Below are 27,631 nucleotides of genomic sequence, written 5' to 3'. Positions count from 1 at the left end.
TTGCTGATCACCAGGCTGGAAGGGGCAACTCTTGTGTCATGGTACTGAAAGGTGTGGCAGTTTGCTTTAAAAGAAAAGCTTAAGAATAAGCTAAAAATGGCATGGGAGTGGTAGAAGCTAAAAAAAGCCATAGACAAATTCTTGGCAGAATGGTACTGTTTTATTAAACATGAACAAGACAGACAACAGAGGACTTCCTACAACATGTGAAATCCTTTGGCTGGTTTGATTTGTGAGATTGTGCTATTTTTATTTCATTGTGTTGGATTGGATAATCTGGACTCTCTTTTTTGTGTTCTACATAATGGCTTCATTCTGTGCCATATCATAGTTGCTAAGGGGGAAGGACTATTTATTTTGTTGTATATGTGTTGTTGTTTAAGCTGTAAGAAGAAAAGCAGTCATCAGCACCTCCAGATAAATGCTGGAAATGTCCCCTGCCTGGAATCCTGGAGAACTGATTGCAGCTAGATCAGGGATGGGAATCTTTGCTGGCTTCTTATCTTACCAGATTCTTATGTCCCCACCCCTTCTGGGCCAATGTTAACAGATGGATGGGGCATCCCACCTGTCAGTCACCTGATGCCACTACAGCATCAGGCAATGTTGGACTTTGAAGCTCCAGTTGTCAGGATTTCAAAACAAAGTGTGGGACTGTTCAAAAGCCCTTTTACAAATACCCTGCTGCTCTTGTTGTTGTTGTTTAGTCATTTAGTCGTGTCCGCCTCTTCGTGACCCCTGGACCAGAGCATGCCAGGCACTCCTGTCTTCCATGCCTCCCGCAGTTTGGTCAAACTCATGCTGGTAGCTTCGAGAACACTGTCCAACCATCTCGTTCTCTGTCGTCCTCTTCTCCTTGTGCCCTTCTCCTTGTCCCGCTGCTCTTAGAACCTAAAAAAAAGGAGTCTCAAAGAGCTGTATGGTTCTGTTTGCAAAAGGGCTTTCAGACAGCCCTGCACGGGTCTTTGAACATTTGGTTGTCAAAGGTTCAAAGAGCAGATCTGGGACAGAAGGTTTCAATAGGAAATGATTTCCCATCTGGAGCAAGGCAAGGAAATGCACCTACTCTCATGTACAGCCTCATGCGTAGGGTATGTGGGTGTGATTTGCCCCAAATGGCCTCACTGGTCAAATGGGCAAGCTCCGTGGGCCCACCCCTGAGCTAAATGGATCAGCATTCCTATGTCCTTGGAACGCGTTCCTTCCCTGAGTCACCGAGGCTAACAGATTAATAACCAAGATAAATTTGTGTACATTTGCAGCGAAAACAAATTTTATTTTTAAATGCTGTTGGGATCCAACTCCCACCAGCTCCTACTAGCATGGTAATTGATGAGGGATGATAGGCACTGTACCCCAGTGAGGGTCAGAGGTTCCCCATCCATGTTTTAGAGTCTAAAAATTGATGATGCCTGTGTGTGTTGCATCTGGTGCCATCTTCAGCTGCAATCCTATACCTAGCAACGTAAAAAGTGCCTTCTGGATCAGGCCAATGGGTCATCTAACCCACCACCTTCTTCTCACAGTGACCAGCCAGATGCCTGCAGGAAGCTCACAGCAGGATATAAGCTCAAAAGTGCTCCCCCCTCCTGTGGTTTCCAGAAACTGGTATTCAAAAGCAATACTGCTTCCATCTGTGGAGGCAGAACATAGCCTAGCCATGGTGGCCATTGATGGCTTTCTCCTCCATTGATCTGTCTAATCCTTTTTCAAATACATAGATAGATAATTTATTACGGTCGGAGACCAGCTTATAAAACACACTTGGGGGTACAATCCCAGAAGGAAAGCAAATGTTTAAAACAATGTACAACAATAAATTTAAAATTTATAAATGAGATAAGTGTATAGACACTTAAAACTTTAAGATAAACTACTGCAGAGAGCTGAGTCACCCATGGAACCGAGTTTGAGGATTTTCTTAATGAACTAGTTTGGGTCGGGGGATGGTTCTGTGCCTACACAGAATCTGGCGACCATCTGGATCGTCTTAGGATCTTTGCCTAACAGGAAAAGGTCAAATTTTTGCTTTTCTGGGAGGTCAGCGAGCCTCACCAGCAGGGGATCAATGGTCTTACTACGTGCCTCTTCATAAAAGGGACATCTAAAGAACAAGTGCTCTGGGCTTCCTATCTCCCCCAATGAACAGGCGCAAAGTCTCTGAGCATATGGGACTTTTTAAAAGGCTCCTTCCAGGACCGGTGAGGGCAGAGCCGAGCTTCTGTCGAGTGTAAAAGCCCTTCTTGCATTTTTGGATACGAGAAAGAAGAGATATGCTGCCGGTGCGGCTATGTATATCTTGATTTCTCCAATTTTATAGTCGGGGCACCTTGAGCAGTCCTGTTGTCTCTCAGTGTCTATGATTCTTTGCCTGACCGTAGCTTTTGCCTGGCCCAACCCCAGACTTAGAAGGGCTTGAGGGGCAAAAACCAGTTTCTAAAGGGTGTTCAGGACTGCTGTCTGCCAGCCTGACTGGAACTGGTCACAGAGGAACAGTGGGGCTATTCCTCGGGGGAGCAGATTCAATGTCAGCCATTTTTAGATTGATGTTAGGCAGATATAAGCCTCCACTCTCATCATCCCCGTTTCTAGTCTAACCCATGCATTTGAAACACATGTGGGGACTTGTAGGAAAGCTCTAAGGAGTTTGGATTGAACTCTTTCAAGGAGGGAGAAAGCAGAGGAAGGCAGGCCCAGAAGGGATCAATAAAGGAGCTGTGCCAACATTTTGGCCTTGTATAATTTTACGGCCATGGGGACAAAAAAGCCCCCTTGTGCTCTGAAAAATTTAAGAGTACAGTTTGCAGTTTTTTCCGCTGAGCTCCTGATGTGAAGTTTGTTGGTTCCTGAGGCCTGTACCACCATTCCTAGATACTTATAATTTATGACTTGTTCTAATTTATGGCCTTGGAGTTCCCAGCTTCTAAGCTTTGGTTTCCCCCCGAAAGTGAGTATCTTGGTCTTTTGATAGTTGAGTTTGAGACATTCAGTTTCATAGTATGCTGCGAGCTTTCTTAGTGCTCTTTTGAGTCCAATGGGGGTTCTAGATAAAATTACCGCATCATCAGCATATAACAGGACCAAGCTATGCAAGCTTCAGAGGGTGGAGTTCTAAGTCATTGAGTACAGATACTAAACTATTTAAATAGAAATTGAATACTAGAGGGGCCAAAAGGCACCCTTGTCTGACTCCCTTGAAGGTTTTAATAGGGTCTGTTAGGTGTCCTAGGCGGCTACTCTTAAGAGCTGTGTTTGCGTGCAGTGGCTGAATTAAGAGCAAAAGCCTTCTATCTGTAATGGTACCCTGTAGTCTGTCCCAGAGTCTGGTTCTGGTGACTGTATCGAAGGCTGCTTTTAGATCAACGAAGGCAGCGTATAGTGAGGCTTGCCCTCCTGATTTGTATTTGTCAATGAGATGTTGTAACATTAGACAGTGGTCTGTCGTGGACCTTCCAGGTCTGAAGCCCACTTGTTCTATTGCCAGGATATCATCATTCTCTAGCCATTCTGTAAACTTATTAAGGAGGTGCTTTGAGTAAAGTTAGGGGCATGGGTGGCACTGTGGGTTAAACCACAGAGCCTAGGGCTTGCCGATCAGAAGGTCAGCGGTTCAAATCCCTGCAACAGGGTGAGCTCCCATTGTTCAGTCCCTGCTCCTGCCAACCTAGCAGCTCGAAAGCACCTCAAAGTGCAAGTAGATAAATAGGTGGGAAGGTAAACGGCGTTTCCGTATGGTGCTCTGGTTCGCCAGAAGCGGCTTAGTCATGCTGGCCACATGACCCGGAAGCTGTACACCGGCTCCCTCGGCCAGTAAAGCAAGATGAGCGCCGCAACCCCAGAGTCGGTCACGACTGGACCTAATGGTCAGGGGTCCCTTTACCTTTACTCTTTTTTTAGGGCACGGATAGGCTTGCTGTCTGACAGAATTTTCGGCTGTCAGGGTGGCTTTGTAAGCATTTTGCAGGGCTCTCTTGGCCTCAAAACAGGTGTCATCAAACCAGGGTTTATTTGATGTTATTGGTTTAGCTGGCCTTTGTGGTATTAAAAAGATGGGGTTTTAATTGTTGGAGCAGGCTCTCATACTCAGAAATTGGGTCCCCAGAGCCAATTAAAATTGTACGGAGTTTTTCAGAGGTTAGAATCTCCTTCAGTTTGGAGTCAAGTGCGGGGGTCCATTTGACTTGGCAGCCAGGTTGCTCTAATGGGGTGATCTCTGCAGGGTATACTGTTCTCAGGAAAGGCAACTCGTTTATAGGAGACACCCCCTCTAAGAATGGGAGCACTTTTAAGTTCACTATTTTTGTTAGCAATTCACTATCAGCCAACATGTAATCAATTGTGCTGGTTCTTGCCCCTGACATGAATGTATATTCCTGGGGATATTGCCCCTGGTGCAACCATTTAGGAAAACTTAGCTGCCTAGAGAATTTGAAGAGGCAGGCTCCGGCAAAATTTGAATGTTGGTCCTTTGACTGCCTTGGTAGTTGGAACGCCTCCCGGCCAGAGTCATCAGGGTACCCTATTTTATGCCTGTATTTAGTTTCTAAACTGGGGTCATCAGGCCCTAACCTTGCATTTAGGTCGCCCACCAGCAGGACCTTTGCTCCCAGATAATCTGCTAGCAGTAACCTGACATAAGAATCCAGTCTATTCAAGTTGCCCTCAATGCCGGTTTTTTTTGCTAGTTGGGGGAATGTTGTTGTTTAGTCATTTAGTCATGTCCGACTCTTCATGACCCCTGGACCAGAGCACGCCAGGCACTCCTGTCTTCCACTGCCTCCCGCAGTTTGGTCAAACTCCTGCTGGTAGCTTCGAGAACACTATCCAACCATCTTGTCCTCTGTCGTCCCCTTCTCCTTGTGCCCTCCATCTTTCCCAACATCAGGGTCTTTTCCAGGGAGTCTTCTCTTCTCATGAGGTGGCCAAAGTATTGTAGCCTCAGCTTCAGGATCTGTCCTTCCAGTGAGCACACAGGGCTGATTTCCTTAAGAATGGATGCATTTGATCTTCTTGCAGTCCATGGGACTCTCAAGAGTCTCCTCCAGCACCATAATTCAAAAGCATCAATTCTTCGGTGATCAGCCTTCTTTATGGTCCAGCTCTCACTTCCATACATCACTACCAGAGTTGGGGGAATATAAACGTTAATAATTAGTAAACTGCAGTTTCCCCAGGATATGATTAGGGCCATTGCTAAGTGATCTAGGGGAGACAGCTCCTTACAGGTGCTTTTTCAAATACATCAACGTTGTTGGCCATTACTGCCTCCTGTGGAACCAGGGGCCCATTGTGTAACTGATGAGTAGACCAGCCTTCAAGCCATCCAAATCGGTGGTCATCCTGGCCTCCTGGGAGAGCAAATATGTGCTACATGAAGAAAGACTTCCTTTTGTCTGTCCAGAATCTTCCAAAACTAAACTTTATTGGATGTCCACAAGGTCTAGTGTTGTGAAAGGAAGAGAAAAGCTTTTCTCTATCCACTCTCTCCATGCTGTGCTTAATTTTTTATAAACTTCCATCATGTTCCCCCTTAGTTGCCTTTCCTCCAAACATAAAAAGCCACAAAACAACCTTTCCTGATTGGGTACTTATTCTGTATGCTTGTTCTATTATTATTATTATTATTATTATTATTATTATTAGGTTTTTCTCAGTTTTCTATTTACAGATCATATTTTAACCCTTCTACTATAATCCACATAGACTTCCCCACCCAACTTTCTTTCCATGGCAGTTCAGATACATCTTATTTAGCTACATATCCATTAATTTATCCACCCTATTTTATCCCTTTCCCTATCACTGTTGTTAAAGTTAAATTTAACGTCACATCATTGTAGATATTCCCCAAAGTTCCGCACTCACCCATCACCTGTTTTTCATTTTGAGTTCTTAATTTAGTAGTCATGCTTGCTAATTCTGCATATTCTGTCAGTTTCTACAATCATTGTTCTTTTCCTGGAATCTCTTTGTTTCCGATTTCTAGCGTACACTATTCTTGCTGCTGATGTTGCATACAAGAATAAGTTGTAGACCTTTTTTTTCCTTTTCCTTTTTTGGTATTTCATCTCTGGGAGTAGTCCCCATTGGACTCAGTGGGAATCCCTTCTGAATAGTCAGGTATAATAAGATGGCACCGTTAGAAGAGATACGCTCTCTTGTGTAAGAGTGAGGAAAGGATGCCTCTTCCAAGACGCTGTCTGCCGCCAGATTTTTCTATAAGAAATTATATGTAAACAATATGTAAACAACACATTATATGTAAACAATATGTAAACAACACATTAACATTTAGAAAACCGTATGACTCAGTTGGCTGGGAATGCCTCTTTAATCAATTTGCAGAGCAATCCTATACAGATTTACTTGGTGGGAGTACGCTGAATTAATTTGGGTGCAATTCTATTACTGGAACTGTTTTACAGGTTGAATTACTTTAAAAGCATTGTATTGATCTCCGGCGGGCTAGAGACAAAGGTGAGAGCTGTTTCCTAGTTCTGCTGGATCTCTCAGCGGCGTTTGATACCATCGACCATAACATCCTTCTGGACCGTCTTGAGGGGCTGGGAGCTGGGGGCACTGTCATACAGTGGTTCCGCTCCTTCCTCCTGGGCCGTGTTCAGAAAGTGGTGGTGGGGGATGAGTGTTCAGACCCCTGGGCTCTCACTTGTGGGGTGCCTCAGGGTTCTGTCCTCTCCCCCATGCTTTTCAACATTTACATGCAGCCGCTGGGAGAGATCATCAGGAGGTTTGGGCTGGGTGTTCATCAGTATGCGGATGATACCCAGCTCTACCTCTCTTTTAAATCAGAACCAGTGAGGGCGGTGAAGGTCCTGTGTGAGTGTCTGGAGGCGGTTGGAGGATGGATGGCGGCTAACAGATTGAGGTTGAATCCTGACAAGACAGAAGTACTGTTTTGGGGGGACAGGAGGCGGGCAGGTGTGGAGGATTCCCTGGTCCTGAATGGGGTAACTGTGCCCCTGAAGGACCAGGTGCGCAGCCTGGGAGTCATTTTGGACTCACAGCTGTCCATGGAGGCACAGGTCAAATCTGTGTCCAGGGCAGCTGTTTACCAGCTCCATCTGGTACGTAGGCTGAGACCCTATCTGCCTGCGGACTGTCTCGCCAGAGTGGTGCATGCTCTGGTTATCTCCCGCTTGGATTACTGCAATGCGCTCTACGTGGGGCTACCTTTGAAGGTGACTCGGAAACTACAACTAATCCAGAATGCAGCAGCTAGACTGGTGACTGGGGGCGGCCGCCGAGACCATATAACACCGGTCTTGAAAGACCTACATTGGCTCCCAGTACGTTTCCGAGCACAATTCAAAGTGTTGGTGCTGACCTTTAAAGCCCTAAACGGCCTCGGTCCAGTATACCTGAAGGAGCGTCTCCACCCCCATCATTCTGCCCGGACGCTGAGGTCCAGCGCCGAGGGCCTTCTGGCGGTTCCCTCATTGCGAGAAGCAAAGCTACAGGGAACCAGGCAGAGGGCCTTCTCGGTAGTGGCGCCCGCCCTGTGGAATGCCCTTCCAGCAGATGTCAAAGAGATAAACAACTACCTGACATTCAGAAGACATCTTAAGGCAGCCCTGTTCAGGGAAGTTTTTAACGTGTGATATTTTACTGTATTTTTGGTTTTTATGGAAGCCGCCCAGAGTGGCTGGGGAGGCCCAGCCAGATGGGCGGGGTATAAATAATAAATTATTATTATTATTATTATTGTCTTTAAGGGTGCCAACCAGTGGCGTAGCGTGGGGGTGCAGGGGGGCCCGACCGCACCGGGCGCAACATCTGGGGGTTAGGGGCGCAAATCCATGGGTTAGGGGGTGCAAATCCACGGGTTAGGGGGCGCAAATCCACGGGTTAGGGGGCGCAAATCCACGGGCTAGGGGGTGCAAATTACTTGCCTTGCCCCGGGTGCTGACAACCCACGCTACGCCACTGGTGCCAACTCATCAGGGCCAAGCCCTTTTGGGGCCCCCAATATTTTTGGGAGGGGCCTGAACCCCCCAATGTCCCCTAAAACCAGGGAGCAGAGGAGGTCTTCTCCTCCTGCTGGTGCTACTGCTGTTGCAGAGGGGAAGAGGGTCAAAGCAGCCCCCCATGAGTGAGGGTGGCAGGAGGAGGAGGAGCTGCTGGTCAGCTCTGCCCCTGGCTCCTCCCAATGTCCTGACATTGTGCATGATGTTGGCTCCCCCAATCAACCCTTGCAAGCTGGAGCCTCTGATTATCTTCATATATGGAATTGTTTTGATTATTATATTTAGGGAACTGTTTTTAAGCTTGTTTTATTACTGCAGCTATTTTAATTGTTTTATTATTTTGTTTTTTATTATTGTAACCTGCCTTGGGATCTTGTGATAAAGGGTGGGTAAGAAATACCAATTAAAATAAAATAAAATGTGTAGGATTGCACACTATGAAATGGGTTTTCAATCAACTCATCTAACTAATGAGTCCTTAGTTCTGCTATCTGGTGGCAAGCTGACTTCTCGTGATCATTCCATCTTCCAGGTCGGAGATGAGATCAGCCTGCGGGAAGATTTTGTGTTCCTCAGAAGACTACAGAAGTGTCGGAAGCCACAAGACGGTGATGCAACCCTCCTGGACTGCGCAAAGATACTGAGCAGCTTGCAGGACCTACTACAGGATCAAAAGAGCAAGGTAGAAGAGACAGAGGGTGATTATTGGAACTGGTAGAGCAGAAGGCAGGAATGCCAGAACCAGAGCCAGTCTCTTCCTGTCTGAGTTCTGCAAGGAGAATGTTGCGTACCCTCCAACACATTGAAGGCAAAAACTGGTGCGCCATCTTCCCATTTTTTCTCATGAAAGGATAGTGGCCATTTTGGGCACCATGATCTCATGTGATTTCACGCAGAAATTTCTCATTGAAGAAAGCCACTAAAATTGTGTGTTTTGGGGTGCTATGTTAAGGTTACCAAACGTCCCCATTTCCCAGGGACAGTCCCCAGATTTACAAATCAGTCCCCTGACAAAATCCATCTGTTTAGTAGGAAGTTGAAAAATGTCCCCAGATTCATTGGAAAAAAATCTGGTAACCTTATGCTATGTGAGATCACAGCCCTGAAAAAGCATTTTTTGGGAGGAAATTGCAGTTCGAAATTGCCACCGTCCTCTTGAAATATAAAATGGGATGCCCTGGTTTTTCCAGGACACTTGCATGGTAGGAACACTGAGACTGTGGAGGAAGAAACTGGTGAGCAGGGCTGGTTTTTATGCAAGAAGACAGGCAGGAGGGGGGAAGAATGAGGTTGGTGGGGCAGTGCCTTGTTCACCCTAGTGAATCAGCCTCCACAGGGTTAAAGCCTGTCCAGGACCGGTCTAGTTGATTTTGATAGGCAACAATCTCTGCAAAATGAGACTGACCCTCCCTCCTTATTTGTGAAAGCTAGTGACTTCTCATTTTTTAAAAAAGATAAGAGAACCCCTGGACGGTTAAGTCCAGTCAAAGATGACTAAGGGGTGTGGCACTCATCTCCGGTTTCAGGCCAAGGGAGCTGGTGTTTGTCCGCAGACAGCTTTCCAGGTCATGTGGCCAGCATGACTAAACTGCTTCTGGCACAATGGGACACCATGACAGAAGCCAGCATGCACGGAAACACCATTTACCTTCCTGTCGCTGCAGTACCTATTTATCTATTTGCACTGGCATGCTTTCGAACTGCTAGGTTGGCAGGCACTGGGACAGAGCAATGGGAGCTCACCCCGTCCCAGGGATTCAAACCGCCGACCTTCTGATTGGCAAGCCCAAGAGGCTCAGTCCTTTAGACCACAGTGCCACCTGTGTCCCTTTAACCCCCCCCCCTTTTTAGTTGCAATCCATGAAGGCATGTGCTGTAATAAATGTGTCAGGTGTTGCAAGCCTGTTTCTTTCCCCTGCAAGAGACTAACCTGGCTACCCATTCAGCAATTTTAGCATCTTTGGGTTACTCTTCTTCACCAGGGCTAGGGAACCTGTTTCAGCCCAAGGGCCACATTCCCTTTTGGATAGCCTTTTGAGGGCCACAAGCCAGTGATGGGCAAGCCTAAGGGCAAAAGTAAGCTGAGCAATGAATGCAGATTTTGCTTTTGAGGCAGTAGTGCTATATACACTCACACAGAGATATTCTCTGTCCAGGCAAGCAAGAGGCATTATCAGAGTTCAAGGACACAGACCATCTAGGCAAAAACACTCAGATTGTGAAGCAGGACCAGTGGAATATGTGGCCTAGGGAGGATTCTGAGGGCCAGGCAGAAAAGCCTGGAGGGCCACATGTGGCTCCTGAGACCAAGGTTCCCCATTCTTGCTCTCTGCTATACAGCCAAAAGGTTGAGCAAGGCTGAATGTGGCGATACAAAGCTTTGGGTCTGGTAGGCTCAGTCCTTTAGCCTTATCCACACCCATTGCCTGCTCTCCAGCACTGCCCTTCCCCTTCGTAGGGGTCCTCGCTGACTGCATATATGCCATACATTTAAAGAACAATACCCAAGCAAATGATAATCAGCTAATGGTTCCTGAGCAGTCTGATGCACAGAAATGCGGGGTCTGTTCCTATGCACATCTGCCTGGGATCAGGCCCCTGCTAAATTCAGTGGGACTTCCTTACACACATACATAGATGGACAGAAACATTTTCCCACCATGGAGGTGATGGAATGATGGGGAAAGCACAACCAATGGCAAGCATCACATGTTCATTGATGCCAGGAAAGGCCAAAGCTCATCTTGGAGGGCATCTGTCTTGCCTGCAGAAGGCCCCACTTCAAATCCCCAACATCTCCAGGTGGGGCTGGGAGCAGCCCCTGGAAAACTGCTGCCAGTCAGTGTAGATAACACTGAGCAAGATGGATAGGCAGTTTGACTAAGTAAAAGGTGTTTCCTATGTCCTGAGTTGCTTCAGATGTCTTTTTGCACAAGCTTTCACTGACCAACAATATTGTACCCTGTTATTTATGATCCTGTTTTATTGAGGTGGGTTGGAGGGTGCACGGCTTAGATTTCAAAATATTAAGCTGTTGAGACATGCTTTTAGATTAATAATGCAGAAAAGCGTCATTTGCAGAATGCACACCAGTCAGGCAGCTGCAAATGCGCAGGATCTCTGTCAGAGAGAGAAAGTTGACAATTCTAAAATTAGCTCCTTATATGTATTAATGAGCAAGGAAACCTGCAGTGTCTCAGCTTCTTCTTAGAATATGCCCATTGCGTTTTCGCACCCTCATTTTTACTTCAGCTTGTTGAGTCATTCCTGTACTTGTTCCCAGCATTTTAACCATGCAAAGTCAAGAAAAGCAAAATCTTTTGTCTTTCTTTTTGAAAATCTGCTTTGTAAGCAGTAGCTCTGCCACACACAAGGGTTTATTTTTTGCAGTCAGTGAGAAATAGGCAAAGCAGAATCTTCTGGGCAGCTGAGGGCAATGGAGGTGGCCAAACTGAATGTCACCTGAAGGAGGGGTTAACAAAGACAAGGAAGGAAAAAGAAACTTTCCTAGTTCCAGGAGAGAACAACAAAGGCCGTGTAAGAATTTAAGGAGGGGGGTCATGTGATAAGAGCTTTGGGATGCTGCATAGAAATGAAGGGCCTGAGGTGAGATGATGGACAACCACAGAGGAGAAGTTGAAAGCTGTGGCAAAGTGAAAGATGATGCCCAATGTGTGAATCAAACTTTTCAGCAAGGGGGCAGAGAGGAAGCAGTTGTATTTCAGAAGGGAGGGGATACATGAAAGTAACTAGAACAGCCTTCACTCAAATGTTTCCAAATGTTTTCAACTACAGCTTCCATCAGCTCCAGCCAGAACAGCCATGGCTGGTTAGTGAAGGCTGGTCTAGATACACAATAGCTCATTTTTGCATCTCTGCTGATGAAAAAACAATTACCTATTTGGAATGTATTCAGGGTGAGAGAGCGAGGAATGTAACAATGGGCTTGCCACAGAGATGCAGTGCTGGCTGGCTGCTCCTGGGTTTTGATAACTGGAGAAGCATGTATTGCTGCCATTCTTTTAATATTATCTCCTGCCTCTTTAAATTGCTCTAGATTCAACAAGAAAGCCTCCTAGCCAAGAGAACAGGTATGTAAGGAACTCTTGAAATGAAAACTCAAATAGGCCAAAAAGCAAAAAAAAGGGAGGGAAGGGGGGGCCCTGGCAGAATCTGAAGCACCAGGGCTGGGGTGGAGATGACACTTTAAAAACTCCAGCACCAAAAAAGAGGTGATGTAATTTGGGGGCAAATCATACTCTCCCACCCCCTCAAGCAGCAAGTTGAAGAAGGAGGGTTGGGTGGGCTATGCACTTAGTCACATCTGCAGACCCTACATTTAAACCACACGGCGTCCCCCAAAGAATCCTGGGAGATGTATTTTGTTAAGACTGCAGGGTTGTAGCTTTGTCAGGAGTATGTGGCAGTACCCAAGATTCTTCAGGCAGAGCTGTAGCTACAGGGAAATAAAATCTAGTTTTGCCCCTGCTTTGGGGGAAGCTATGACTGTTACAATGGTATAAATGCACTTTAAAGGCAGGGTACGTGAATGTGATCTGTTCTGCACATTCTGGGTGGAGACTGAGTCATCGTACCTAAGCTGGTCTTCTGAAAACTTGGCCACTTTTTCTTGTTTGTGCAAACCTTGCTGGGCTGTAGCTCAGAGGTAGAGCTGCTGCGTCACACCCAGAAACTCCCATGTTCAATCCCCAGCATCCCCAGGTAGGGTGGGGAACTTCCCCTCTCCAAAAAAAACTCTAGAGAGCCAACTGCTATCCAGTGTTGACAGTACTAAGCCAGAGGAACTAATTGTCTGGTTCAGGAAAAGAGAGCTTCCTATGCTTACCAAAGTGGGCTACTTCTCTGACACCAATGTTGCACACACTCCACTCCTCTGCAGGAGACTGGTGGTGTTCATAGAATCACAGAGTTGGAAGGGACCCTGAGGATCTTCTTGTGCAACCCTCTGCAATGCAGGAAAATGCAGCTGCCCCCTTTGGGGATCGAACCTGCAACCTTGGCGTTATCAGCACCATGCCCTAACCAACTGAGTGTTGTAGCATTTGTTTATTGAGCTAATGTGAGGGACTCAATTTAATACTGGAAACATCAGAAACTGACAGAAAGCAGATTGATCGGTTTGTCCACCCCTAGGTTGTACCTTCAATCCCATAATTCAAGGAGGGGGTCATAGCTCAGCATTAGAGCTTTGCATGCAGAATATTCAAGGGCATCTCCAAGTAGGGCTGGAGGGGAACCAGTCTGAAATCTTGGGAGAGCAACTGCCTGTCAGATAATGCTCAGCTGGATAGACCAATGGCCTGACTCAGTATAGGGCAGGGCTCAGCAACCTTTTTCAGCAGGGGGCCAGTCCACCATCCCTCAGACCATGTGGTTGGCTGGACTATATTTTTTTTTTTGGGGGGGATGAACGAATTCCTATGCCCCACAAGTAACCCAGAGATGCATTTTAAATAAAAGCACACATTCTACTCATGTAAAAACATGCTGATTCCCAGACCATCCGCGTGCTGGATTGAGAAGGCGATTGGGCCGCATCCGGCCCCCTGGCCTTAGGTTGCCTACCCCTGGTATAGGGCATCTTCCTGCATGCATGATGGCCCCGAAATGAGATGAACATGGGCAAAGTCATATGGAGGCTGTTTCTCTTCCAGGTGACAAAAGGCAAGCTGCGAGCATCCACCTGGCTGGCTGGAAGGGCAGCAAGAGAGGTGAGGAGTGAGAGTTTGTGATAGTCTATCAGTGTGTGGTTTTTGAGGGACGGAAAGAGCAAGTCTATCACTCATACCCACGTGGAGGAGCAAAGTGAGCAACACTTTCCTCTCCTTTTCTTCTGTTCATGTGAGAAATTGAATATGCATTCAGCATTGAATACAGAGGAAAATACTTCACAAGGAATTTGGGTCAGCTTCTACCCACTGAACTCTTGAAATTAGCCCCATTTAGTAATTCAGCGAGAATTCGTGGGCATCCAGTGAAGCTGGATGTTGGGAGATACAGAACAGAAAATAGAAAAGTCCTCCTTCACACAGTGCACAGTTAAACTACGGAACTTACTCCTGCAGGAGGCAGTGACCAATTCTTGGAGGAGAGGGTTATCAACGGCTACTAGCCAGGATGGCTCTGCTCTGTCTCTGTGGTCAGAGGCAGTGATGGTTCTGAATCCCAGTTCCTGGAAACCACAGAATGGGAGAGTGTTCTTGTGCTTGGGGTCATTGGGTTTCCCATTTCCCAGAGGCGTTTGGGTGGCCATGGTGGGGGAAAGATTCTGGACTAGATGGGCCATGGGCTTAATCCAAGCAGGCTCTTCCTATGTCCTTATGACAAGATTTGCCCATCCCTAGAGACAACATATCTCTGTCTGGGAATAGTGGACATTATTGTGATACTGAGTGGGATGTCTTCACTTTAGCAGCCCATATGCTAAAACTGAAGCAATACAGAGAAGATTAGCATGAGGCTGAGAGAGAAGTGAGCTATGGAGCTGAAATGGTAAGCACGAACTTGCCCAGCAGTGCTGATAGAAATGCTCCTTGAATAAATATAGCCTATCTTTTCTTCCCCACAGTTTTGCAGTGGAAAAGGCCACCCTATTCTCCAATGGATAATGACACATTTTCATACCAAGATGGGAAAATCAAAGTTGGCAAAAGAGGACGGTACTATATTTATTCCCAGGTTGCCTTTTGCACCAAGCCAGAGACGCATGCATCATTCAGCCTCTACGTATATCTGAACCTTCCATCAGAGGCAGATCAGCTGCTGTTGAAAGGAGTGGGGACTCACGGCACATCAGATGATCTGTGCAGCCTGCAGTCAATTCATGTAGGGAGAGTTGTTGAGCTCCAGGAAGGTCATGTCATCTTTGTCAATGTGACGGACTTATCTAGAGTGAATTATGACCATGGATATACATACTTCGGTATGTCTGAACTATCCTAGGAGAGGCTGAGAAGATGGAGCTTTGTTGAACAAAGCTGGTCCCCCAAATCCTATTTATAATAACCCACTTCATATTTTGTTTTATTTTTCCTTCCACCCTGTATATTTTATTTTATTTATTAATGAGAGCTGGAGCATGGCTCCTCAGAACCAAAATGTAATACTGGAAAGCCAGGCTTCAACAGATGCAGCACAGGTGTCAGAAGTTGCACTGGGCTTGTTGATACGCTCCATCCTAAGCACTTGTGTGCTGGCACAACAAGTCTTGGGATTGCTTTTCACATTGCTTCCACTTCCAGAGCTACTAGCCAAATAGTTAGAAAAATCAAAATGCAACTCATACTTTTCAGACATGACACACATATCATGGGGGAAAGCCCATAGCTGAGTGGTGCATGCTTTGCATGCAAAAGGTCCTAAATTCCATTCCTGGCATCTCAGAATGGGGCGAGGGGAAACCTCTACTTGAAAGCCTGGAGAGCCATGGCAAGTCAGAATAGGCAATACTGATCAAGCTGTAGCTTTTGAGCTCTTATTTTAGAAGCTACCACTGCAAAAGCAGCAATTTTCCAACTCACCTTTAGCGTCACGGTCTTGACGTACATATGATGCAGAGTTGTGTAACATTATTTTCCAAGACAGGAAAGAGCATGTTATGTGCAAGAGATCTGACTGAATAAGAGAACTTCACAAGCAGAAGGAGCTGCAGATGACAATGCTCATGCAGCCCTTCCTGAACTTTATGGATGCCCCCGAGTCCAGCTATCCCACGATATGCATCTCACTATCCCAAGTCGCAACTGGCATGCAGAAAGCGCAGTATATGCTGGCTTGTGGGTCTTGTGCGGAGAGCTCAGGCAGATCTTCCATAGCAATCCCACATCCCAAATGTATGAGTGTACTTAATGATCAGTCTTTTTATAATGACCTTCCTATAATTTTTGTGAACAATGTTTGAAACCTTGCTTAATTTAGTGCAGTTCCTCCTTTGCAAGTTAAGTTGGAAAGAGAAAACAGTCTCTAAAAGAACTAAAAGTGTTTTGAAAAAGGTTCACTTCCCACAAGATATTCAGATGCTTCTTTTGCCCCCATTGTCACCTCTGGTCAAAGAGGTTTGGCAAGTTTTCAAAAGCATAAAACCCTACAAAACCTATTTAGCCTAGGTCATATGTGCAATGAGTTTATGGACCATGAGTGCCAATCCCTCTTTCAAATTGCCTTCAATTCTTGAGGTGATAAAGTTTAAAACTGACGCATCTTTGCTGTGCCTTATTGGCTTATTGGTTTTTGATTGAAGTGGATATTTTAAGAGGTTTACAGGTGAGGTCCAGGAACTGCTGCTGCTGGGAATCCAGACTCTCTGGCAAGGCAGGAGTGGCAATGGAGACACATTCCTGTGCTCCTCCTTCCCTTTAGCACCTTCCCCTATTGTTAAACAGTTTTACTTGCATCCCCAGGGCAGGGGTGTGTGTGTGTGTGTGTGTGTGTGTGTGTGACCAGCTCCTGAATCACTCTCCTGCTTTGGGGGTGGGGGAGGCCAGCACAGCTTCACTGCTGGACTGGGTCCTTCATTAGGCTTCTGATACCAGTTGTTTCAGGGTGTCTGCAGAAGGAGCAGGAGGTCCAGTATTGCAGGAGTGGAGACCCACAGGCCATGAGGTCAGATGTGGCCCTCCAGGCCTCTCTGCCGGCCCCTGGGGGGCTTCACAAAGGCCATACCTCCTCCCCAGGCCCCACTGCTCACTGACGCTGCTTCACTCTCCCCTTGAGTTTTCATTTGCCTGGCTGGGGTGTCTTGCCTTGAACTGTAGTAATACCTCCTCCTTGGCTGGATGGAGAGATGTACATGCAGAAAAACGTTGCTGGGCTGTATCCAAAGCACAGAGGGTTACCCACTGCTGGGATGTGGTGCCGAGAGGGTTGCCCAATAGGGAATGTAGTCTCCAGGCTAAAATCAGGTTCCCCACCCTTTCCGTATTGGATCTCCTCTGATTTTGGAACTTTTTATCTCTCAGCACACCCACAAGACATATGTAAAGTGGTTTAATGAGCAGTCGCTTCTTCCCAGGGAACTCTGGGAGCTGTCATTCTCTGAGGGTGACACACAAGGTCTCCTAAAAATTCTCAGCACCCTCAAGAAACTAGTCCCTAGCAATCTTTGGGGGAAATCCCAGGAGTTAACGTGATATGAAAATGCTTTAAATATACAGTGCAGACAAATCCTCTGTCTTTACAAAGAGAGACCTGATGATGCATCCTATAGCTTCCGAGACACCATATGATCCCACTCTAAACAAGTCCGACTTTATTTTGCTATCTTATGTAATCTGCCTTAAAGGCAGTGATGATAAAGAGATGCGTAATTCAGTAATTTTGTGTTGGAGGTGACCTATGGAAAATGATATTCTGTGCTACTCTCTCCTGAGATCTTGTCGTGCTTCTTAAAAGAACCTGAAGTTTGTCTAAATAAAACATGTTGTTCTACTGCTGTGGCTTATTTGTGTGCAGTGCAGTCCAAGGCACAGCTGCTAAGAAGGAAGAACCAGGGAGTTCATTGGGACTTAAAGGTAAAGATAAAGGTACCCCTGACCGTTAGGTCCAGTCGCAGACGACTCTGGGGTTGCGGTATTCATCTCACTCTATAGGCCGAGGGAGCCAGCATTTGTCCGCAGACAGCTTCCGGGTCATGTGGCCAGCGTGACTAAGCCACTTCTGGTGAACCAGAGCAGCGTACGGAAATGCTATTTACCTTCCCGCCAGAGCAGTACCTATTTATCTACTTGCACTTTGACGTGGTTTTGAACTGCTAGGTTGGCAGGAGAAGGAACCGAACAATGGGAGCTCACCCCGTCGTGGGGATTTGAACCGCCGACCTTTTGATCGGCAAGCCCTAGGCTCAGTGGTTTAGACCACAGCGCCACCTGCATCCCTTCTTTTGCAAACGGGTATAGAATTGCAGCCTCTAGCCACCTGCTTTTTTAAAAAATAGTTCTTGTTTCCATTTCAGCTCAGGATCAATGTGGACGTTTTGCAATGAGTACTAGGGTTTTTTATTTAAACAATTTTTAAAAAGCAAACAAATTAAAAAGAGATTGGAAGATAAGTCGTAAGGAAAAGCACACACACACACACAAAATTATTTTTCTTTAAAACCCTTTTTTATTTTTGTTGAAAACCACAATTTAAAAAATTGCTCAAAATAAAAGCAGGTTAGAAAAAGTTGAACACGCACCAGTCATCGTGACAGAAAATAAGAACATGTATGACAGGAAGGAAACACGAGAGGCAACGGGTTAATGTGTGGGATGCAACAGGAACCTATTTACAAAGAGCTGTAAACAAAGAATATATATCTATATTTTTGAGAACACTGAAGTCAGATTCACACATGGCTTCTGCTCCTTTATGATAGCTGCATATTCTTCTTTGTTTTTACAGCACAATCCAGTGGGTGTTTTATTCATAGTAAGTCCCTTTCAGTTCAATGGGACCTCTGTTTGAGAAAGGGTGTTTAGGATTGCAGGCATAATTTTCCTTAAAAACACACACACACACACACACACACACACACACACACACACACACTTATTCACATCTGGTGCATACAGTGCAAGCAAATGTTGAATTTGAATAGCAATACCAGAGTTTCCCAAACTTTTGACACCTGGGGTGGTGGTTGGGTGGGTCACAGTGTTTTTTTAACTGGATCTATGGGAGAGGCTGCAGCCTAACTTTAGCACACAGGGGTTTCCAGATTCATCCCCTGGCACTCTCCAAGTTGCCTTTCTTAAGCAGAGCCTAGGTAAGCAGGGCTGGCAAAGTCTCAACTAGGGCCTTGGAAAACCACTATCAGCTGGTACCTTTCCATACCTGCACCTGCTCTAGATGTTCTGGACAAGCTTGATGGGGCTGATGACCATTGTTGTCCAAGATATCTGGAGGGTTCTACCATTGGGGAAGGCTGGCATGGCCCGTATCAGGACCTGCTAAGCAGACTTCAATTATATAATGCAGCTTTCCTACATTCAAATCTGTAGGCACTCTCTATAACTCAGAAAAAAATAAAGAAACCACATATTAGTCCTCAAAACAAGAGGGCAGGCAATCTCCTTGAGACTAAGGGTGTTGCCTGCTTTTGCATTGCCACAAACAAAGGCGAAAGAAGACACATGCCTGCATAATCTAAATTATATGCATAGATGCAAATCTAGAAAGAATTACCCTAAGAGAAATACAATACATACTGCCCCAATGGATGAGATGATGAGCGGGGGAGGGGAATATTGTGTCTGCTCAGTCTGCTGTCTTGGATCAGGCAGCCTTTCAAGCAGAGGATGCCTGCAGGCAGAGAAGCGTGCCCTGTACAAGTAGGACACACAGTCACCTAGTGCGCACCTCAACCTAAAAGATATCCAAATTCCAACATTTCATGATGGAAAACAAGCAAGTTTGAAGGCTTCCCCTAGCTGGTCCCCCTTCTTATGGCCAGAGCCAGCCCAAAGGTGAGGGTGAAGCACCCGCCTCAGGCAGTGGAAATGAAAACAGGCAGGGCCCCTCCTGCCCTATTGCTTCTGCCGCCAGTGGAACACCCTCCCCCTTGCCGAATTTTGGCGAGAGGAGAAGTGTTGTGGCATATTGCGTTACTGCTTGCCTTGCTGCCCCTGGGACAGAGAAGGTGCACGGAAACTCCTTGGAGAATAATGAAGATATTATTTATACTCCACCCATCTGGCTGGGTTGCTCCAGCCACTCTTGCTGAATTCGGCAAGAGGGGAGCATTCTGGCAGCACTGGAAGTGGGTAGTGGGCCATGGGGGTGGGGACAGAAGGGGGCAAATTCATGGTTTGCCTCAGGTAGTGAAATGGGATGGGGGACACCACTCCCTGTGGTTCTTTACCTTTAAGATGGACTTGTGCCAGACACCTGTGCTGGCAGGGGCTCATGGGAGCTGTGCTCCACCTGGAGGGTCCCGTTGCTGATGTGTGCCCTGGCACAAAGTCTGGGATTTTCTAAGCAAGAATTTATCCAGCTCCTTAACAATTCTGCTCCCAGCTGGTAGGGAAGGAACCTGCTACGTTTTCAAGTTAACGAAAGCTGAAAACACACAAAAATGTTTTTGGAGCATCAAGGACTCTGTGTCAGTTCCGTCATTGCATTATGTGCCTCTTCTTCACCAGGGTTGCATTCTGGAGCTGGGGGAGATGGTGCAGCCATGTTGGGAGCAGAAGATGGCCAGGCACAAGGCTCATTGACCAGTATCTGTAACGTCAATAAGACACTCCAGCCCCTAGATCAGTTTTGTGCTTTTAAAAATGTTTCTTTTTATAAGGTGACAAATGAGCAAACAAACACATGCACATTCATGCAATGTTCAAAAGAAAGAAGAAGAAATGGGTGGGAGAAGTTAGATGGACCAGTATGGACCAAGTTGGACCAATTTTCTGACTCAGCACAAGGCAGAGTCCTATATTCCAAATCTTTGCACAGCCAGTCTTGAGTCCTTTAACGGCATGAAACTCTGTGTCCTCCTTTCCCTTCTGCTGCACCAAGATGGTGCCAGCTGCTTCAACAAAAGTGCTTTCCCTTACAAAGTTTAGGGTCACCTAGTGCTAAGGATTTCCCCTCCCTGCTAAAAGCTGACTTGTGAGTGGATTAGGAAGGCCAGAGTTCAGCCATTGTGGTGACTCAGTTAACAACCATTAAAATTCCAAGTTTGGTTTCATAGTGCTATTGGTAAAATGGAATTATGTCAGCAATTATAAAATAAAGCCAGGGGAAAGGGAGCAGGAATACTCTTTGAGGAACCCGGAAATAAATGAAATGTGCAGGTTATATTATAGGCAGACCTGGCTGGCTTGCATATTGTTATGGTTAAATATTTCCTTTAAGAGCACATACAAAAAGGAGATTCATTCTTCATTTGATTTAGTCTGTGTTCCCTAAGTATCTATAATCTCTTCTTATCCTAGATGGAGCTGGATGAAAATTCATCCAGCTTCCATTAAACATTCCTCACACAGTTGTGAATATCTGAACTATCTCCCTTCCCACTTATGATCACAGAATATATTATCCTGTTTTTAATTTTATTTTTTTAAGTCTCAACACACCGCTTCAGCATCAGTGCTCACACTGAAGGTGAACAGCAAATACTCTGTCAAAGGAGAAAAGGAAACATACCACGAGGGCTATCAGCTGATCAACAAAATCGACTGAATCAGACAGGTTTTGCTTTGATTCCACCTACATAAATTAGCTTGCAACAAAATGCACTCTTCTGAGGAAAAGTATTACTTGCTTTTAGCTGTCAGAAGTACCTTTCGTCCAGTAAGTGTCTTGTTAGAAGAGGCACTCCCTTCCGACAGCAGAGGGAAGGGACTGCAGATTCAAAAGTAGAGCATTGCTTTGCATGTAGAAAGTCTCAGATTCAATTCCTGGAACCTCCAAGTGCAACCCTAAAGAGCCGCTCATTCAGTGCTGATAATCCTGAGCTAGAGGGACCAATGGCCACACTCAGTCCTCAGTGGCTTCCCCATTTATCACATCCCTTTATACAAGTCAATGAGGACTATAATATTTTGTTTTTTAAAGGATCCAGTTAAATCCAGTTTCACAAGGAGCAGGAGGACAGGGGCATTTTTTCTCAGTCTGAGACCAAGGAGTGGCCTTGCTAGAGAGTCCAGATTAGGAATGGGGAACTTCAGGTCCGGGGGTCCTGTGTGCCCCCTCCTCAACTGGCCATCAGGACTCTCCCTAGGCTATGTCCCTTGCTGGCCCTGCTTCACTTCTTCCCTGACTGCTTTTGCCTGGCTAGATTGTGTCTCTGAACTGTGAGCGGTACATGTCTTCTCTGTGTGTATAAACAGTTGTGTCTGTCTCCTTGCCTACATTTGCCTTTGGCCAATACAAAACACGGACATGCGGCCTCTAAGTCTCCAGAGCCCTGGAGTAGCCAATATAGGGCTATATATGAATGGTCTGACCTGTTAGAAGAGAAGCTCTGCATATCCAAAGAGAGAGAGAGACTGAGGCCACACCATACATTTGAAGAAATATCATGCCACTTTAAACAGTCAAGGCTTCCCTCAAATAACCCTGGGAAATCTAATGTATTGATAGTGCTTAGAGTTGCCAGCCTCCAAGTTCCCTGAGTCTCCTGGGAAGAAGGCTTGATTGCAACTCTAGGAGAGGAATAGCTCCCAGCATCCTTAGTAAACGGAAGCTTCCAGGGTGCTTTGGGGAAAGTGGTACCAGAGAGCTTTCCATGTGTGGTATGAATGCCTCTTCTAAGCCAGTAGAGGCTTTTTCTGGTGCTACTGAGTCGTGAAGCTCATGCAGTCTCCCTCTCTCTCAAACACGGGAGGGAAAGCCACTTGCCAGATGCCCCTTGCCACTTGATTGTTTTCAATGCAAATGGTTTTTACAAAAACTATTTTTAAAATAATAATAATAATAATTAAAAAGTTGTGAGCTATATCCAAATAAGTTTTACTCAGAGTTGAGGTTTATCCACACTACAGGTGGCAGGTTCGATCCCCAAAGGGGACAGCTGCATATTCCTGCTTGCAAGGGGTTGGACTAGAGGATCCCTCAGGGTCCCTTCCAACTCTACAAGTCCACGATTCCATGAATCCTGGGAACTATAGCTTGTTAAGGGTGCTGGGAATATTAGCTCTCTCTGTGTGTGAAACTCCAGTTCCCAGGATTCTCTGGGGGAATGTATGGTGCTTTAAATGTATAATGCGAATCTGATCCAATTTAAATCCATCGGCTTAAGTTAGGGTGGTAATCAGTGCTAGTCCTGCACAGAGTAAACTCACTGAAATTAAACGAACCTAGGTTCATTAATATCAATAGCTCTATTCAGAGTATAACTTGGTGAATACAATCCAGGGCCATCATTTTTAAAGGTTGTATCTAATGCTAGTACTACATAGAGTAGACCCACTGAAGTTAATGGACAGTTATAACTTAGGTCTGCTAATTTCAGTGTGTCGACTCTGGGTATTACTCATGCTGGGTACAGCCCCTTGGATTGATTGGGGCCACTGTTTTAACTCGACTGAGTTGTTTTTAAGTTGATTCATCTAGCCAATATGTTGAAGCCCTAGTTAAAACCCAAAGGGCACACACATTCACACACATGCATGTGAAGCTCACACACTCCACAGTGGTGAGCAAAGCTTGCTGCTGTGCTCTTAAGCCCTCGCTGCTCAAAAGAAGCACTACTGAGGGATCTCTGCAATACTCCCTGGGAGCTCAGGACAGAGACTCCGGATCAGAGGCACCCAGGCAAATGTAGTCCAACGCACTGTGGTGCCCATTGCATATTCATATCCATAGAAAGGCCATTTCAGAAACCACTGTGTTGTTGTGCTCTGTGCCTCAAGGGTGCAGGTAACAAACAGTTGTTATTTAATGTGAAGGGAAACCTAACTCGGTTTTCCTGATTATCTAAAGAAGTGCAAATCACCTTTAACTTTCTTTCCTGATTGCGATTCAAGGAACCATTTCCCCCTTTTTTCTCTGCCCACCAAACCAATAAATTAAGTAACAGGCATTTAAAAAGAAAAAGAAAAAAGTGGGGGAAAGCGTTTCCTCTACAGCTTCCACTCAGCGGATCTTCACTCCAAATGGCATTTGGTCAGTTGCAAAGTCCACGTTCCCAGAAAAAGGTGCAATGAGGTACCTAGAGTTACAAAGGTGGGTCACAGAGACTCAGGGGCCAAAGCATGGCCTGGGGTGATTCTTGTTTTTTAAAAGAAAGAATTGCTCACTGGCTGTTGCTGGCTTCTTTGAATTGGGTGGGGGAATAAAGAAATCAGCAGAGCCTTTTCCTTTCTTGTTTGTAACAGAACAAAACTAGAGCTGTCTGCCAGTTGCATGGACTCCTTTGGAGAGTGGTGGACTCTCCCTCCTTGGAGGTTTTTAGGCAGAGGTTGAGTGGCCTTCTGTCAGGGATTCTCTAGCTGTGATTCCTGCATTGCAGAGAGCTGGACTGGATGACCCTCGGAAGGGGTCCCTTGCAAAAGTCTATGATGCTGTGAAAAAACCCCCGAAACAAAAGCAGAACACAAACTCCAGTATGACGAGAAGGGGCACCAAACCCCTTAGTTCCAGGGAATACCTGATGTTGTGAGCTAACTGCCCCGTGTGAGCAGGGTTAAGAAATCAGGCGAGGACTGAGGACCTCCGCCCGGCGTCTTCCCTGACACACTCATCTGTTTGCTTCAGTAGCCTCCGAACCAACTTCTCTAGATCTTTCCTGCACTTCAGCTCTTCCTCCAAACACTGCTTCATCTTCTTATTCTCCTGTAGGCAGAGGAAGCAGGGTGTTAATATTCCACATAAGAAGCTTCTCACTTTCTCTCCACTCCCCAAAACCAACCCATCTGCAATGATGTCTTAGTCAGCGACAGAGAAATCTTGACTGACAAGCCTAAGTAGGCTCACCAGGCAGGTCACCACAGGGGTGGTTAGCCAAGTCAGGCACATCTGAGCCAAAAAAGGGGTGTTTTCAGCAACGTCAATCAGCTGGTTGGCAGAACCTGCAACGCCCATGGCCTGCAAAGAACCATACACAGTACTTTGTGAGCAGAATAGCCAGCTGACTGTCAGGACTTCAAAGCTCCACATGGGCCAAAACAGGTCCTCTGATGTCATTCTATTGTCAGATAAGAACATGAGAACATAAGAAGAGCCCTATTGGGTGAAGCCAATGGTCCGCCTAGTCCAGCATCTTGTTCTCACAGTGGATGACCAGATGCCTGTGGGAAGCCTGCAGGCTGGATTCAAGCCCAAGAGCCACTCTCTCCTCCTGTGGTTTCCAGCAGCTGGTATTCAGAAGCATTACTGCCTCTGACCGTGGAGGAAGAGCATAATCATCATGGCTGGTAGCCACTGAAAGCCTCTTCCTCCACTGATTTGTCTAATTCTCTTTCAAACTGATCAAAGTTACCAGCCATCCCTGCCTCCTGTGGGAGAGAGTTCCACAGTCTATCGACTGGTGAAAAGTCAGCCTTCATGCCAAATATGGCCTAAGGGAGGGTGGAGGAGACCCTGGTCCACTGGACAGATCCAGGATGGTATTCAACTAAGTTTTTATTCAGAATGGACCCACTTAAACTTATAGACCTAACCTAGTCATGCTCATTCATTACTATGGGTCTATGTTGAGTAAAACCTTCCTGAATACCACCCTGTTTGCCACCTGCTAGGCTAAGTCCTCTCCAACACTGATATAAATTACAGCCTATACTTTGATCCCTGATTTATACATTTATTCATTAGTGTATGTTCAGGGGGCACAGATTTTTTTGGGGGGGCAGCCAAGATGGTGCCTTCCAAATGTAGCTGGGCAACAAGCCCCATCAGCCCTGGCCAACAGATTCAGTGGTCAGGTTATTTGAAGTATTTTTGTATTGCTTTTCCACCAGAAAAGGTCACAAAGCAGTCTAGGAGGAAATCAAATTCAATTAGATACAGCAATTAAATAAAAGAGATGAAAAAATCAACATCAATGAAGTAGGGTTCCATTCACTCAGAACATTTCCACTCACTCAGTACCCACACAAATCCCCCACCCACAAACATATGCATATCTCAGTCAACCTACCTCCCCTCACTCATATTTACACATCCACACCCACCCACTCATTGCATTTGGAAAACTGTACGGTTCTGGTTGCCTCACTTCAAAAAGGGTATTGCAAAGCAGGAGAAGGTTCAGAAAAGGGAAGCGAAAATAATGTAAGGGTGGAGCGCCTTTGACAAAACAAGAAATGAAAGGCTGCAACGTTTAGGACTTTTTGGTTCAGAGAAAAGGCAAGTGCATAAAATAATGCATGGCTTTGACGGAGTAGACAGAAGTGGGGGGGAGGTTTGCTTCCCCCTTCCTAACTCTGGAACTCATGAGTATCCAAAGAAGCTGAACACTGGAAGATTTGGGGCAGGTAAAAATGAAGCCCTTCTTCACACAGCACATGGCTAAGTTGTGGAGCTCCCTTCTCTGGAGGCAGTGAGGGCTACCAACTTGGATGGGCTTGCAAAGACAAATTCGTGGATGAGAAAGGTATTGATGGGTTACTAGCCATGGCTACATTCTGCCTCTGTGATCAGAAGCAGTGATGCTACTGAATACCCATTGGGGTCCTGCTTTCAGGTTTCCCACAGCATCTGGCTGGCCACTGTGAGAACAAGATGCTGGATCCACCATGTGTCTAACCCAGCAGGGTCTTCACTCTGTCATTCTCAACAATTACAGGTCCCAGCAACCCTCAGTGCACAAATTCAGAAGGTGCACATCACAACACTGGCAGTCTAATGATATGACGCTAAAACCATATTTAATTTAAGGCTTCACTAACCTCAATAAAGGCCTCTCAGTCCACAAACATCTAGGCTATGCCATGTTGTCTATTCCTAGCTCTTCCCTCTTCAACCTTCACAACAACCCTGCGAGGTGGGTTAAGCTGAGATGACGACTGTCCCAGTGTCACCCAATAAGCTTTGTGGCTGAATGGAAGTTTCCTAATCCTGACATAATGCTCTCACCACTATGCTACGCAGGACCTTGCAAACACATCTTGCAATATTGTGCATGTATGCAAGGGTGTGCATAAGAATTTTTCCAGGGGAGGGGGAACTAAAACACTGAAAGGGGGGAGCAGGCTAATTTCTCACAATCCCTTCACCTTTGAAAAGAACAACACCTGTACATTTTACTTCTTATCTTAGGTTCTACTAATGTTTGAAACTTCCTCTGTTTTTTATGTGAAAGATGGAGTTAGGGTTCATTCTAGGTGGGGCAACTGTCTCCCCGCCCCCCAGTGGATGCCCATTTATGTACATGTCATCCTGGAATAGGGTGATGCTTTTGATTACCTGTCTAAGTTCCTTGACCTCATCCTTCAGTGCATAGACGGCGTCCACCAGACTCCTAGGAAAAACAACCCAACAGTCAGCAGCAAAATGCTAAGAAGCAGCCAAAGAGAACTCATAGACAAACACACTCCCTGCAGTTTCAAAAGGCCCTATAGATTATTTAATTAGTGTAAAGGCCTGGGAGAAGAGGAATGTCTTTGCCTGGTGCCTAAAGACACGTAGCAACAGTGCCTGCCCGCCAGGTAGGTAGTGGCAAGGCACCCCCAGACTCTCATATCTTCTGTGGGATTCAACTGGGCTCTGGGAAATTTAGGTTTGTGCAATTAAAGCGACTTAAAGCACTTCTTTGCCAGGGTTTCCCAAACTTGGAACTCCAGCTGTTCTTAGACTACAACTCCCACCATCCCTAGCTAGAAGGACTAGTGGTCAGGGATGATGGGAACTGTAATCCAACAACAGCTGGAGACCCAAGTTTGAGGAACCCTGCTAAAGCAACGGATCCTCGGGGGGGGGGGGGGAGGACTGTTTGTGGTTTAGAAAAGAGACAGAAATGTGCTGAAAACACAGTTTGCCTGTCCCCATCTGTTTTTCTTTCAGCTTTGGATTGGGCAGCCCAAGGGTTTGAGTAGATGACCCTCTGGGTCCCTTCCAACCCTACAGTTCTCTGATTCTATAGGTCATATGCCGAAGCAGTGAACCTCAACAGGGATGGGATGGATGCCCCTACAGCATGTTCCTTTTGCAAAGTTCAGGCCTTCTGCAGAACAGCTTTGCAGGGTTCTCTTTTGTTTTTTTGTTTC

At 46.0% G+C, this 27,631-nt stretch overlaps 2 protein-coding genes across 6 annotated transcripts in view; one reads left to right on the top strand and one right to left on the bottom strand.

The window, feature by feature from the left end:
* The window catches only part of CD40LG (CD40 ligand), a 33,963-nt gene extending 17,802 nt beyond the window's left edge, over nucleotides 1-16,161 (top strand). Inside the window, exons 2-5 of the mRNA XM_053373251.1 lie at nucleotides 8,518-8,667; nucleotides 12,043-12,076; nucleotides 13,661-13,717; nucleotides 14,575-16,161. Coding sequence (XP_053229226.1) covers nucleotides 8,518-8,667; nucleotides 12,043-12,076; nucleotides 13,661-13,717; nucleotides 14,575-14,948 — 615 coding nt within the window. The 3' untranslated portion in view covers nucleotides 14,949-16,161. The remainder of the gene's footprint in view (nucleotides 1-8,517; nucleotides 8,668-12,042; nucleotides 12,077-13,660; nucleotides 13,718-14,574) is intronic.
* A 6,689-nt stretch (nucleotides 16,162-22,850) lies between these two features.
* ARHGEF6 (Rac/Cdc42 guanine nucleotide exchange factor 6) overlaps nucleotides 22,851-27,631 on the bottom strand; it is a 73,925-nt gene continuing 69,144 nt past the window's right edge. For all 5 annotated transcript variants that reach the window (XM_053373246.1, XM_053373245.1, XM_053373247.1 and 2 more), the window contains 2 exons: nucleotides 26,832-26,886; nucleotides 22,851-24,260 (listed from right to left, as the gene is read on the bottom strand). In XM_053373246.1, the coding sequence (XP_053229221.1) occupies nucleotides 24,120-24,260; nucleotides 26,832-26,886 (196 nt within the window). In that variant the 3' untranslated portion in view covers nucleotides 22,851-24,119. The remainder of the gene's footprint in view (nucleotides 24,261-26,831; nucleotides 26,887-27,631) is intronic.

This window comes from Podarcis raffonei, chromosome Z (genome assembly GCF_027172205.1).
Source record: "Podarcis raffonei isolate rPodRaf1 chromosome Z, rPodRaf1.pri, whole genome shotgun sequence".
Taxonomy (NCBI): Eukaryota; Metazoa; Chordata; class Lepidosauria; order Squamata; family Lacertidae; genus Podarcis; species Podarcis raffonei.
This window is presented reverse-complemented; position numbering and strand designations above follow the sequence as displayed.